Here is a 15106-nt window from a genome sequence, read left to right as displayed (position 1 = left end):
TAATGAATAAGTCTCTTAGATATTTCCAAAAAACAGCAATGTATTGTAATTGAGCATTTTAAAATATTTGCTTGTTTAAACATCCTTTTTCCCCTTATTCAATCAGTTACCGGATTTGTAATAACATAAGCAACACGACGGGTGCCACATGAGGAGCAGGATCTGCTTACCCTTCCGGAGCACCTGAGATCACCCCCAGTTTTTGGTGGGGTTCGTGTTGCTTAGTCTTTAGTTTTCTATGTTGTGTCATCTGTACTATTATTTGTCTGTTTGTCTTTTTATTTTTGGCCATGGCGTTGTCAGTTTGTTTTCGATCTATGAGTTTGACTGTCCCTCTGGTATCTTTCGTCCCTCTTTTATAACTGTCTTTTTGTAGCTCCCTTTTTTTGTGGCCAATTTCAAATATCAAAATAGGCATGTTTCCTTCATTTAAAGCAAATGAATCCAATTTATCTCTATTTTTATTTTATTTTTAAGAATTATCTTATCTCTTTCACTCAGTATCAACATTCGCCATACTGCTTTTATGTTGGTCCATTGAATTGAATGCATGTTTGAATAACATTATATTAAATGAAAGTAAATGACGTTTTGCACGAAGCGAAAATGCGCTGCTCCACAGAAATGTGATCGTCTTTTGCTATTTTTTAAATGTTTATTCAATGGATATATTAACAAATCTTCGAGATAAAAGAAAATATATGTTATTGCCATTCTAATTCAAAATGTAAAACTTTAAACAGAAAAATTCGGCGGAATGGTTTAGAAAGAAAATAGCAGTATCATGACAAGTGAAATAAATTTTTCGTCACGAATATTAAATTGGATAAAGAGGATCCCGATTGCAAAGCTGATAGCTAATAAAATAATCATCAAATTTCAATAAAAAATATGTCCAGCATAGGAATTTAAGTATTTTTGTACGTAACGGGTTTTTTTCTAGAACACAAATAAAATCTGAATGTAAAAACATGAAAAGTACTTTGTACAATTAGTTATACTGTATATAATGAAATAATCGCTCATTTTTAAAATGTTTTTACACGTTAGGTCTTTACTACAAAATTAAATTTCTTTATTTCTGGATTTGATTAGGAGACATGTTTTGAGAAAGTGGCAATCTTTAAGCCTACAAATCCATAGAGTACAGAGTAAACAAAACCGACTGCTTCTGAAAATTTTTCTCAAAACTCAAAAACTTTTGTTTGTAGAATCATGTTTGTATGGAGATGTTTTTGGACCAATATTTTCGAACGGCTGGTCATGTACAGATGTGGTTGCCAACGCTCCAAAAGATTGCCGACTCGTACCCGTTGACTGCTGTCATTCCTGCGCGCCATATATAATAACCACATCAGTTGCACAACTACAAAATGCAACTCATGATCATGGTACGTCTCTTTACAGCTCCATATTCAGCAATCCTTTGGAACAAACAACAAACGGTGTTCTTCATTCGTTTAGCGACCAGGCTTATCAATCTGGTAGTAGTAAAACACCACCTCCGTTCAGTAGATCATTATTGCTTTCATCCAATAGTAATAATATAACACTTTCTTCAAACATTGTATCATCGATACGGTTCAGCAGTTATGAACAGCATCAGTCGACCGTATCAGTTTTACCAATGCCGAGTCAAACTGTCTACGAATATCGTTCTACTAGTTACGAGCCATACCTCTTCAGCAATAATATGCCAATTAGTCATAAACATACAATACAATCTATCAGCGATTACGCGCAGCCGCAGTCTTCTTTTGATCATGCAACTTTTTCCACCCGTATTGTGTCATCTCAATCAAATAGTCACACGGTTCCAGCAAGGAGTTATATACCTTCACCATCAACCAGTTATTTTGTAAATAGAATACCAGTATCGTGGAGTAGTAATGAACTACCATCTACTAGCAATAATATGCTACGGTCAACCAGCAATAATATGCTGCAACCTATCAGCAATAATATGCCACAATCTATCAGCAATATTATACTAGATTCAAATAACATTATTATGCCACCTCAAACGATTAATGTGCAGCCATCTTTATCAACCAACAGCAACATTCCTTTTCCTTCTACAAAATTTCAAGTAACAGCATCAGCAACCACGACGACACCATCAACAACAACAGCAAGCCAGATTGCTGTTATTAATTGTGGTAAGTACATCCTATCTAGAAATGAAAAAGTATAAATATTTGTCCATATCTAAGTAAACAAATAGATAATCTAGTACTTTAAAAAAAAAAACGAAAGATACCAAAGGGATATTCAAACTCATTAGTAATAACAAAACTGACAATACCATGAAAAAAAAGGAAAAACGACCAAAAGACTAACATCAGTATACAAAACACAAAATAGAAAACCAAATCCTGAAAATGCACTCATGAATTTAACGTTATCAGTTATCCATGGATACGCATATATCTTACAAAATAAGGGATTCAAAGGTCATCAGATGTTTCCTTTAAAACTACATACAAATCCGCCTCTAGAAATGCATTCCGTGTTGTTAAAAATCAGTTTCATATGTTTAGTCATCTTCTCCTTGAGGTATAATCGAATACGTAAACTACTCCATTTGCTAACAAAAGTATCTTCAAGTACACCAAACAAGTATTACAAATATTGTTAACTATTCGAAAAGGTTACACAGGTATTGTCAATTCTTCTTTCGGTATCATATGTAGCGTTAACTATTCTGGACGTTTGCTTCTCTGTTTCAAAATAACATTATAGGACTGTTTTCTTATAGTATAGAAAATAAAGAGTAGAAAAATGAAAGGTCCATGTCCTTGTTTTTTGATATATAAGCCACCGAAAATTTTGTGGGAAATAATTCTCTCTAAATTTTTCATAAATTTAAATTTGACATAATGAAAGAGTTAGGGGGCAAAATTGTTAATTGAACTAATCGTTTAATAACACCAGAGTTCCGAGTTTCTTAAAATGTCCTGTACCAAGTAAGGAATATGGCAGTTGTCATCAAATAGTCCGTTTCAATGTATGTTGGCGTTTGTTTTTGTAGCAGTTCAGTGTTGCTGTTGTTCCGTTGTTTTCCTCTTATAGTTGATGTGTTTCCCTCGGTTTTGGTTTGTGACCCGGATTTGTTTCAGTTAAATCGATTTATGACTATTGAACAGCAGTATACTACTGTTGCCTTTATTTACCGTGTGAGGTGTTTTCACATTCATATCTCAACCAACAATTTTCTGTTCACCGAATACTTTAACACGGGTATCATGAGTTAGCAATAGTGTACAGTTCATATTGCTGTAATTTATTGTTCCTATAAGGTAATGAATTATAGCTGCTATTAATCATATTTCCAAATTTTGAGCGACAATTGGGCACTTAAATATCACATGTTTTAAGTCGCCATTTCTTAATGAACATGTCAAAAGCTAGCGACTCGAAATCCATTTGTTTCTTATGCCGTTTCAATTGTATCTTGTTTTCATCACTTTCTGTCCGAAGTAGACGGTACGTCATTTGGAAAAGAAGATTTCTGTCTTGCCTCTAGAGTAAAAAATATGCTATCTTCCTCTAATTGTTTGGTCCATATAAATGGCGAACCGTATTTCTTTTCCATCATTTCTATATTAGTTACCTCTATTAAGCAGTTCATACTTTAACATTAATTTCATAAAATGAAAAAAAAAAAAAATATATATAATATACATTGTATAACAATTCGATTTTTTTTATTTGAGAAACTTTCAATATATAAATAATTTGAATTGTTTATTTAACAAAATCGAAGCAGAAATTAAACTTAAACACTTAATTAATATATCTAGTAGCTGTTATTTATATTTCAGATTCTGGAGCAATTCCTCATACACAGAAACATGTCAGCAGTGTGCTCACAATCACAGTATACATATTAACATATCTAATGTAAAGGATTTTTTGGAATTTTATGTCTCTCTTTTGAAAACATATGTCAAATAAAAAAATTTTTGTGCACTGAAATTTCAAATATTTTTTTATGGTCATGACCATACACGTATGGTCGGAATCATATAAGACAAAAAAAAAAGAGAATAACCAAAATTTTTTTCTAAACTCCTTTTTTTCAAAATATAAAACTCCGAAATCAGTGTAAAAACCGAGACTGCTTTTCCTGTGCCTTTTTATATTTTTCTTTGTATTACTGTGCCCTTTGTAAGTCCTCTGAGCAATATAAAGAACTGGATGTTTATTTTGAGAGTTGGGTTTGGCAGATCATTGGTACATGTATTTGTTTGATAAACACATTACAAACATTTTCAGACTCAATCAGTCTATTCTATAGATATTTGTCTATTGTTGAACACTTTATGTCATTTAGTGCTTTTTGTCGATAAGTTTTATTGATCTACACATATGATCTTGTTAAATTCATAAACACATTTCTGTTTGGGAATTAACATACCAATTAGCAGAACATATCGATAGAAACTTCCGGTTAAGGTCTCAACTTCCTCTGAAAAAATAAACCTGTGACGGGTTCGTCTGTTGAGTCTAGCCCTTTTTAATACTGGTTCCTTCCAATATTTTTGTTATGTTTTGTTTTTTAGACTACTGATCTCGACCGAATCTATAGGAATACCTTAGCACTTTTCCCTTTAATAAATAGAACAAACATTCACAGACAATATAACGAGATTAAATTTCAAAAAGGGGGATATAAAAAAGGAGTTTATTACACTCTTTGGTCTAAGAAGGACAGAAATGTATGTTTCCAAGGAAAAAAAAAGACAACGTTTATTAACTTTTACAGAAAAAATGTTCAGATTTAGCATCACGAGCCTGAGTATTTTATGCGAACTTTATATTGATTAATCATGGCCGTTATGCACCTCATTTTGATTCTTTGGTCCGATTGGTTTTATGCGGTTTGCCTTTCTGTAAAACATAGCTCCTGCCATATGCATAAAAGTATGCGTCTGACATTTTGAGCGCTCCTATTTCACATAAGAAAACAACATCCGTATGATTGTGTTATTATTCGTTTTCTGTAACTTTATTTCTTTCATAAAATATGTCCTCTTCTGAACTAAAAGAAACAAAAATAAAAATGTTGATTTGTCATACATATATATATTCGATTAGATTAAGTTATGTTATGTTTCATTTCTTTCTATTACACAATTTCCATTAAGAAAATAATTCCCTAATAAGCAGTCTATATATCATGCAAACTTCGACCAAAATTATCTTTCAATTTTCTCAGTTTGGTTAACAGTTTTTCTTTTTATTATTTGGTTTATATAGTTGGCTTCATATAATCTTGATATAAGCACTTTGAACGCTATTCCATCAATATATGTGAATTTCACTCTCTGAATTGAGCAGAACATTGTTAATTGTGATTTTAAAGCTTGATATCACCTTTATAATTCGTATTTGAGAATTGACCGTTATTTAATCGTGTTTGCCATCGTATTGTATTCTACGAAATTTGAAGTCTTCTAAGTAATAATTTCGAATTATGTATTATAAGATAAAGAATTATTTCATTTTCACCATTGTATCTAAATAAATGCATGATTTCATACTTCATTCTTAGAAACACAAGTTATTCAAAATTGTATTATTAACTTTTCTTTCTGAGATATTAATAATAAATGAAATTCCGAGAGTTTCATTCTTTCTAAAACAAATCATTTGGTGGTCCTTCATAGCAGTTATCAGAGGTTTGTGTTGAACTCCCCGCACATTTTCTATTTTACGTAATCATTTAAGTCATGTCTGAATTTGATTTAATCATAATTCTTCAGGGAAGTATGCATGTATCATTTCTACTTTTTTTGTAAACCATTCGCCCAATTGAGTATTGATACCCACGTTGGGTGATATTGGTTAATCGGTGGGAAGATTGACATATGTAAGTGTTATAAAACATTGTACATGACATTCAAAGACAAATGTGCATTAAATTAAGTTTCAATTCCCCTTACAGTTTCTTGGGAGAAACATTTTGAAAAAGTTGAATAATGACCGACATACGAAGAGCAATGGACACCAGCGAACGACAAATAGAAAAGTGGATTGTTTCAACTGTGTGCTACTTACGTTGGATAACGGTCTTTCTCTGGTTTCTCATTCCAATGAATCATTTCTTCAATAGTGAAACCTTGCATTTCATCATCCCACGCGTTAGTTCCTAATCTATAAATGTAACTGAATGGGTGTCGTCGCATGTCGGACAGTTTTTGACAAACTGTGTCCACAAAATCGGTCTTATCGTTGCATTTCTTTAGCAAATTATCCGATGGGATGTAGTACTGAGGTAATTGGCGCATTACAAGTGCATGGAAAAGACCATCAAGAAGACCTAGAAACCTATGGCCTAAATTGTCTTCCGTCCATGTATCCGGCGGAAATCTTTCGAGTGTCCAAAGGAAAATAGTCTTACAATGGTAAGTTGAAACAAGCTTCGGGTGAGATAAGTGATACTTGACGAAACACTTGAAAATTCTATAACAGTGTTTACATTGTGAGGTATTTGCAATGGATTTCAATAAAATACAGTCCACTCTGGCAAATGACAGCCTCCATTCAAAGTTAGTGATGTCTTTGGTAGTTGATTTTGGAACCACGTGAAAACCTTCATCTACTGAAATTTTCAATAATGACTTGTTTGGCCATTTTCGTTCACGTGTCAACCACCCCGATGCCTGTTTCGGCCAATCGTTAAATCTAATCGTTAAGGCTACGTCTATTTCCCTTACTTTTAAACTTTTTGGCAAATCCATGTCTTCTAATTCGTCTTCTTCGCCCAACAGAAATGTGCATTCAGGTTCGAATATTTCTTCTTGAGGAAAGCACTTTAATCTAACAGCTGGGCCTATGACTTCTGTTCTAGTCTTGAAGCCTTCGAAAATATCATGATCTATGTTGTCCTGTTGGTTTTTCATCATAGCTATAAGAATTTCAAACGCTAATGATAAGTGAAGTTTCAATTTAGAAGGAGATATTCTCATACATTTTGTTACTTCATTCTCCTGTACTGAATTCAAAAATATATAGGGTAGGTGTTCTTTCGAATCAATGCAGAGATTTACAAATCCGGGATGTTCTGTGTCCTCAAGAGTCATAGTAGTGTGAAAGCCGGTTGTGTCGATTTCATACATAAAGTCGGAGTCAGCTTGTAGAGTATAACCAAAGCCATCATGGGAAGGTGTCATGGTTCCTTCTGCTCTGCTTCCTACAAAAGTTAAAAAAACTCGGAGGTGATCTTAGATGCTCCAGAAGGGTAAGCAGATCGAGACCCAGTAATTGCACGCGTCGTGTTGCTCATGTAGGTACAAACCCGGTAAATTTTAAAAATATGTTGGCATACCAACTTAAATGCATACACGCAATCGCCTGGACGACATGTCATTTAATAATAAGACGTACAGTAAACAATAAGAAATTTGAAATATTCGTGTTTTTGTATTAATCCTAGTTAAAAGACATTAGTGTGAACTTGAAAAAAATATATAGTTATGTAAAATGCTTAAAGTTGAATTGTCCCCATCTATTGCTAACGAAATAGTAAAAATAAGGATTTGATGTTAATACAACTTACAACCTTATTTGTTTCGGATGTACCAAATGTAGATTTTTAAAGAAACATATAAACTTTGTGTTAATACCAATGGTTTTGTTCCACTACTGGAATAGTTACCGAAGGTCTTATTCTCGATGTATAAAGTGTTTTACTTCTAGATTTGAAGATTCAAATGTTGCAAAACACTACCTTTTCTACCTATATTACAAACATGGCTATATTACAAACATGGTAATCCCTGCAAACAAATACCCAAACATACTGTTTTCGTTTGTAAATCATATCATATAAACTACTTAATAATAAGGGGATAATATAATTGGTTAAAATAGATGTGGATAATATATTAATCGAAAGAACAGTGAAGAGTTTACACAATCTATGTCCCTCTGTGCGTGCAGTAATAAACAATACTTGATTTATCTACCCTTTAACTTTTTAATTGTAAATTTATACAGATTGCGAGAATCATCGAGATGGAATAAGTCCAACTATGAGTTCACTCAAGTAATTTGATTATAGTTAAACACAGGTACTAGTATATGTCTCCGAAAATTATTTTTACCTATTATATTTATATAGCACAATGAAAGCTTTAACAAAGTTATTTAAAAGTATTGGATAGTCCAATAAACTTCTCAAACCACCACCACCCGACACCACCGGAAAAAAATTGACGTAAAAACATTAATGAACAACAAATGGCTCAACATACAAGTTATAACAAATATTCCTTTTAATCACTTTTTACTAATATTTTTTTCTACTTAATTGAACATCATTTACAAAATATCATCTTGCTGCATGCGTAGCTTGCTGGTATGGAGAAATAAAGGCAATTCCGCAAAAAAGGTAATAGGAAAGACCCCCCCCCCCTTTCCCCCACCACTAAAGAACAGATACTGCCCGTTTATTTTATGATTGATGGTATTTGTCTACCATGATTTAAAAATAACTGTCTTGTATTTGAAATAAGTTCTCATCATTAGTTTTAACTTATTCATTGTATTTAAAGATTTTAGAATCTTATGAAGGAGTAAGCAAGTATCTACACCAGCAACTGGCAAATTAATATTTGGTTTTACAGGCATTGAATGACCCCCAAAAGCAGCCAGTATATAAAAAGGTGATTATTAATTATACTATGTAATTTCAAAGTAAGTACATGGGTAGTTATTTATTCATGAAAATAAAATACCTGCTTCTATGATTTTTCCTGGCAGTATCTTATCTGCCATATATCTAATAAGAACTTTTGCGTGTCCGTCCATTAATTCAAATCCTCCTTCATGTTGTGTATAACAGTCATAATAATTGTATTTTAGTTCTTTGCTCAAGTGACGAAGATTAACACTAGAAACAAAGTCTGAATCACCTTTCGTCTGATCATCCTGCAAGACAAAAACCTAACTAATATAATAAATAAGATATTTCAAATAACAGGAAATGACATGAAAAGAAATGAAACGTAAAACCAATATATTATTGTAACAAGGGATGCTTCGACCGAATGACAATGCTCTTTAGATAAAAGCCACTAACAAAAGCCTATAGGCTTTTCGTGACCTGTATACGAAACCCGCGGTTTTATTGGTGGGGTTCGTGTTGCTCAGTCTTTAGTTTTCTATGTTGTGGTTTTGTGTACTGTTCTTTGTCTTTTGGTATTTATCTATTTTTCCTATGCCGTTTTCAGTTTATTTGCGACTTATAACGTTGAATATCCCATTGGTATCTTACGCCTCTGATTCATTCTGGGATATTCCAACTCATAAATCGATGACAAACTGATAATGCCATGACCCCCCCCCCCCCCAAGAAATACGACCAAAAGACCCGCAATTGTTTGAACATGGAAAACTAAAGACTGAACAGGACGAACTCAACCAACAACCGGGCGATATACATTTGTACTATAATTAAAACTATTCCGTATGTTTCTATCTCCCATATCTATCTGCTTGCACCATGAAAGTATCGCATGTAACCTTTTTATTATGTGGTTGTTACAATTTAGGAAACAACAGTCAAATTGATGGTGAGTCGACCTAAAGTGCAATCGTTCACATACGATTGATTGATTGATTGATTGATAGATTGTTAACATCACCTCGGCACATATGAATGATACCAACTTTTTAATAAGACATGCACATCGAAACAAAAATAAAGTTGCATGTTCATTAAAGGATCAAGGATCGTGTTCTATTTTTCAGTTAAGTTTTCGACGAAGTATACTGGCAAAAATAAATTGCAAAAGTACAACGATGGGTTGATTGATTTATTCGTGATTGCTTAGCGCCCGTTGGCAAAAAATGCATGCATGTTTAGAACGATGAAAATATGAATATACTTTGATTTGGTTCCTGACCAACACACTGATTTCCTTTATTATAAATACGTTTACATATAAATCCCCAGTACAGTGTTTGGTGGAGAAGATTTAAGATTTAATGTGTCTTTGTTTGACAAAACCTGGTAACGATCTCATGAACTCGAGCACTCTTGCTATCATGAGAACACCGCGGCGGTCACATATACGCGTTAACATCTCCATTACACAATTGCTGGCATAATCCATTTGTTATTCATTTGGATTGCTCTTGTAGTAACGAATAGCTCTTCCTGTTTGTTGTTGTGGTCTTGGGCTCGATCTTTATTCAAAACAAACTAAATGCTAAAAAATTTTGGACTGCTGCAGACTATGCATATATGCTGTTGTTATGAATAAAGACCTGTTGGCTGAGACATACTTATATGTCGAGAAATGCTTCAAAATCTACCTTCGTATTTTCATCTTAATATTATCAATAGAAAAATATAAGAGGAGTAGTATAATTGTTAATGAGATAGCTTTCAACCAGAATCCAAATGACGTGTATTGCCTTCAACATTTAGCATTAACCATGCATACCATATTGAAATCTATAAAGATTATGAAATGATCAAATGTAAAACAATTCACACGAGACTTTTAACGGTCTATGCCAAAAAAAAAGACGAATATTACAGCACCCAACAACATTAAACACTGATCATCTGAAACGGAGCATTTTAGATTTACATGATATTGGACAAGTTACACAATAATGAAATCCCTCAAAATAACGTTTACTTCTATAATACGAAATTTCTAATCCAGTCAAATAAAACTGGTTCTAAGCAATAATTTTTTGTATGTAGAGGTTCTAAAGAGCCCGTGTCGCTCACCCGAGTCTATGTAAATCTGAATAAATGGCCACACTCCAATGTTAATGACCAGAATATAATTCATGAGTGAATTTCTCTTTTTTGCTGCTCATAATTATTGTTACAGTTTCTAGCCTTAGTGACAATTGTGGTTCAAATCGAAGGCTGGGTCATAGGACACATTTTATACAAATACACCTAGGTTGATTATGCCCAAGTTTGTTTTCATTTGGCTCAGCTTTTTCAGAGAAGATTTATATAAAAGTTATTGGATGACGAAGAACGACAGACGACGGACACCAAGTGGATTTAAAAGCTCACTTTGGCCCTTTTGACCAGCTGATGTTAAAAATGTAGAGTGTCTTACTAATATTATAATATATAACATCTTACTATAATACGTGTTTCCATTCTTTGTTTATCCTGAAACGATATACACAAGGGTTTTAAAAAAAATATTAATTCAATTAAGGTCATAAATAAGTTGCATACAAACCCTTTTTGTAATTTCCCAAATAAAAGATTAAAAAATAGCTATAACATTCAGTAAAATTTATCTTTACATGCCTTAATCATGTATGTGGTTCTAGATTTTTAAACATATTGTTCGCATACATTTTGTTTATTAAATGATCTAATCTTCTGCAGATACAAATAATGCAACCTTTTTGGGATCATATTTTGCTTAATTTGCACTCAAAAAAAAGGATTGATTTATGCTCTTACTCTTGAGTGTTTCTTTCAAAACTTATCATAATACAAGAAATCGGCATAATAAAATTGAGAATGGAAATGGGGAATGTGTCAAAGAGACAACAACCCGACCAAAGAGCAGAAAACAGCCCAAGGCCACTAATGGGTCTTCAACACAGCGGGAAAATCCCGCACCCGGAGGCGGGCTTCAGCTGCCGCCTTAACAAAAATGTGCACTAGTTCAGTGAAAATGGACGTCACACTAAACTCCAAAACATATAATAGAACTTAAATTAAAAAACAAACAAACAAGACTAACAAAGCTTGTTTAACCATTTTCCTATTTAGAAGCAATAATGAGAAAGTTGTATAAGGAAAATAGTAGAGTTCAGCAAGTGTTAACTCAAAATGCATTCAATTTTACCTGTCAAGAGAAAATAAAAACAATACAACATAACAACATAACAAAGAGAAACAAACACAAAAACCATGTAAATCAATTTTTAAGACTTGTAAGTTTTATACTGACGTATTCGTATTATTTGTAAAAAGTAAAAGTTGTTACAACTTTATTCCAATCTTTAATTTAGAGAAGAAACAATTCCCCGTTCGTTCTGTCGTATATATATGTGTTGTGGAAATGTTATAGATCATCTGGATGTCGACACAACCGTATAATTTGCGTATCAATATAAATATCGGGATATAACAAATGGACGGAAGTTATTTTTCATACACATATAAACATTAGTATATACACAGGATTTGAAGAGTTCAATGAAAAATAAAATACAATGAATAAAGAGAAGTACTGTCTCTTACCTTTTATGTAATTAATAAGGCATTTTTACAACAAAGCCATTGAGAATAAAAATCTCTGGGACATTGAGGAAGTTATATATCAATAGTTATATATTTGGTCGAGTTTATAATTTAAATTTCCAAAAGTTTGCTGAACCGTAAAATTCGTATTGTTACTTGAATGTAACAAGTATTCAATAAAAGTTTGAATTTAAATGGAATGTGTAATTAAGGGGTACGTGTGGGGAAAATTATCAAACAAACAAAAATATTAACAATTTGAAATTCAAAACAAATGCAGTTGCACCTCCCATCATGTTTGAAATTGTTTAATCAGTGTGTTGTATTTAAAGATGAAAAATAAATTGCCAAATTGGGCTATTTTTTTAAAAAATAAGTCTGCAGCAGAATCTGTTGCAACGAAAATTGTCTAAAGCTTCGTGCCTTTTCCTAACAACTTGTTTTGCCTTTTAAGAACTGTTATTGCATCAAAGAAGCTTTGTTTATAAATTATGGTTTAGAAAATAAGCAAATCTGTACAACAAAAAAATTCGGAAGGGCTTCATATTAAAAATGTGCGCACGTTCAACGCTTTTACAATCCTATAAAATTACAAAGAGAAGGATTCAAATACTTAAATTATATTTGTATGATACGACCATGGATTTGCGAGCTGAATCATGCCCTTCGTTTGTTTTTATATGCACTATTATTATATTTTTACGAAGAGCAGGTGCAGTTATAGATAGAGTATTTTATACGGAATTAAAACATAACTTTTTGAATGATTTGGCCATTCAAATTTCGGAATCGTATGTAACTTCAACGCAATGTAAGTAGTATTTCTTGCAGCCTGTCAACTATAATTATAAGGTCACATAATAAAGCAATGCAAAAACATGTGAAAGGAAATTTATCTTTATGTCAGAATGCTGCATATAGTGACACGTTTCTAATATGTTGCTTACTTATTCAAACAAAGGAACTTGTAACAGTTAAATCGTATCATGATTAAAAAATCCAGAAGGCTTAATCTCAAACATGTTTGATGCATTTGTTTATTCTTTTGGTCCTTTGTTTGGTTTTACCAGCTCTTCAACACTTTGAACAAATCACTAACACAAGTTAAGGATGTTCGCTACTCTGTTTTAAAATAACAAGCTTTTTAAAAGACTAAAAAACCAGTATAGCTCAAAGTACGGTCTTTAACACCGAGCCTTGTAAGATCAGGCAAGGCTTTGACCATCATTTAAGTAATCTAATTTTACTCTAATAACTTGTGGAATCGATTGTGAATGCCTTCGGTTCCATGTAGTTCAATTTTTGAAGTTACGTTTTTTGTTTACAACTAATTGAGAGCGCATTGTGTAAAAATTGTGTATCAATTGAGGGTAATTAACTCAGGTTTATACATTTTTTTATAAATTTTAAGATTTAGTGTTTCTTGAATTAGACATTAAGAAGCCAAAAGGAAAATATATGAATCATGACGTTTTAAATCATTCCGTTGTATATTGTATCAGGTTTAATATCAGGGACAAATGTGTGCCGGCACATCTTTCTTTAATGACGATTTACATGGTGGAGTATGCATAGAAAGCGACACACCAGGTCTCGCACCAGGTATCGCATCGATTGGAGTTTATGCGGTTCTTTCAGCTTTTATATTTAATTTGTTTTTTTACTAATGTATTAGCCTGCCTTAAGTATTGTTAACTAATGTTGACTCTTGATTATCATCAGATTGTTGTTGAATACTTATCTCCCTGGAGACAATCTGTGGTAAAATAACTGCATCTCAATAAACCAGTCAATTTATATATTGGAGTAAAACGTTGATATTTTATTAACTATGTCGTTGTTATAATTTCATTAAAACAAACATATTCAGATAAATGACACCCAATTTCTATACAAAAGTCTGGGGACAGGTATTCATGTGATACTTATTGAGAGTGAAAAATAAATATTTTTAGAGTTTCATCTATTTGTGCAGTTTAATTAACAACTAGCAAGTAGCAATTTTATTTTATCCTAAAGTTTTCAATTTTGAGAAGCTTAAATGTACTATTTCTGTTTGTGATGCATTAGAATAGGAATGACCGTAATGTTGTTGAAGAACGATTATCATTTCCGTATTTTCTCAGCAGTATATTTATGTCATTGCATTAAATAATAGGTTTCATGCAATAGAAATTGAAACTATTAAGAAAGGGTTTTTCAATCATAAAATTATTACTTGTTAGCTCTTAATTGTAAGATAAGTAACGTCAAAATCGAAAGGATTATTATTGAAAACCTTTGTTATATCACGCATTTTGCAACAGAAAGAAAGTGTTTGCTTTATCCAGTATGATATGGAGGCAAGGAATTTTATTTTGTACAATAATACCTGTTGCAATTGTAAAGTGTGAATAGATATAAGAAGATGTGGTATGAGTGCCAATGAAACAACTCTCCATCCAAGTCAACATTTATAAAAGTAAACCAGTATAGCTCAAAGTACGGTCTTTAACACCGAGCCTTGGCTCACACCGAACAGTAAGCTATAAAGGGCCCCAAAAATTACTAGTGTAAAACCATTCAAACGGGAAAACTAACGGTCTAATCTATATAAAAAACGAGAAACGAAAAACACTTATGAACCACATTTGTTTTATTCTATTGAAATTAAAATGCGTATGTGTCTCGTTTTAAAAATAATTTTTAAATACAAAAACAAAAACATGTTTCATGTAAAATAACAATGGCAAATGTATTATATCGCAATAAGCATCAAATTCATGTTTTTCTCTGACTGTTTATGACGTATTTACATTGAATCCATTGGATGTTAGATGTGAACTGATTGATCATTTAGTCTTAGATGCATGTTTTTTT

The 15106-nt window shown here is 32.4% G+C and overlaps 2 protein-coding genes across 2 annotated transcripts in view; one reads left to right on the top strand and one right to left on the bottom strand.

Annotated features, from left to right (window-relative positions):
* Positions 1 to 15106, top strand: part of LOC127719129 (A disintegrin and metalloproteinase with thrombospondin motifs 16-like) — a 154575-nt gene that overhangs the window by 23087 nt on the left and 116382 nt on the right. The gene's annotated exons all lie outside the window — the stretch shown is intronic.
* LOC127718383 (uncharacterized) lies at positions 4603 to 12369 on the bottom strand. The gene is made up of 5 exons (XM_052224371.1): positions 12248 to 12369; positions 11126 to 11155; positions 8745 to 8937; positions 6064 to 7198; positions 4603 to 5044 (listed from the first exon to the last, which is right to left on the bottom strand). The coding sequence occupies exons 2-5, from the start codon at positions 11141 to 11143 to the stop codon at positions 4993 to 4995; spliced, it is 1398 nt and encodes a 465-aa protein (XP_052080331.1). The 5' UTR covers positions 11144 to 11155; positions 12248 to 12369; the 3' UTR covers positions 4603 to 4992.

This window comes from Mytilus californianus, unplaced genomic scaffold (genome assembly GCF_021869535.1).
Source record: "Mytilus californianus isolate M0D057914Y unplaced genomic scaffold, xbMytCali1.0.p SCAF_10, whole genome shotgun sequence".
In the NCBI taxonomy this organism is placed as follows: Eukaryota; Metazoa; Mollusca; class Bivalvia; order Mytilida; family Mytilidae; genus Mytilus; species Mytilus californianus.
Note: the sequence above shows the minus strand (reverse complement) of the source record. Positions and strands in the feature narration are given on the sequence as shown.

Coding starts and splice junctions, on each gene's coding strand:
- LOC127718383 (XM_052224371.1), bottom strand. Junction 7,199..8,744: donor AGGAAAAATCATAGAAGCAG/GTATTTTATTTT, acceptor TAACTTTTGTAG/GAAGCAGAGCAGAAGGAACC. Junction 5,045..6,063: donor GAGAAAGACCGTTATCCAAC/GTAAGTAGCACA, acceptor TGTTTCTTTTAG/TTCAGAAGAGGACATATTTT.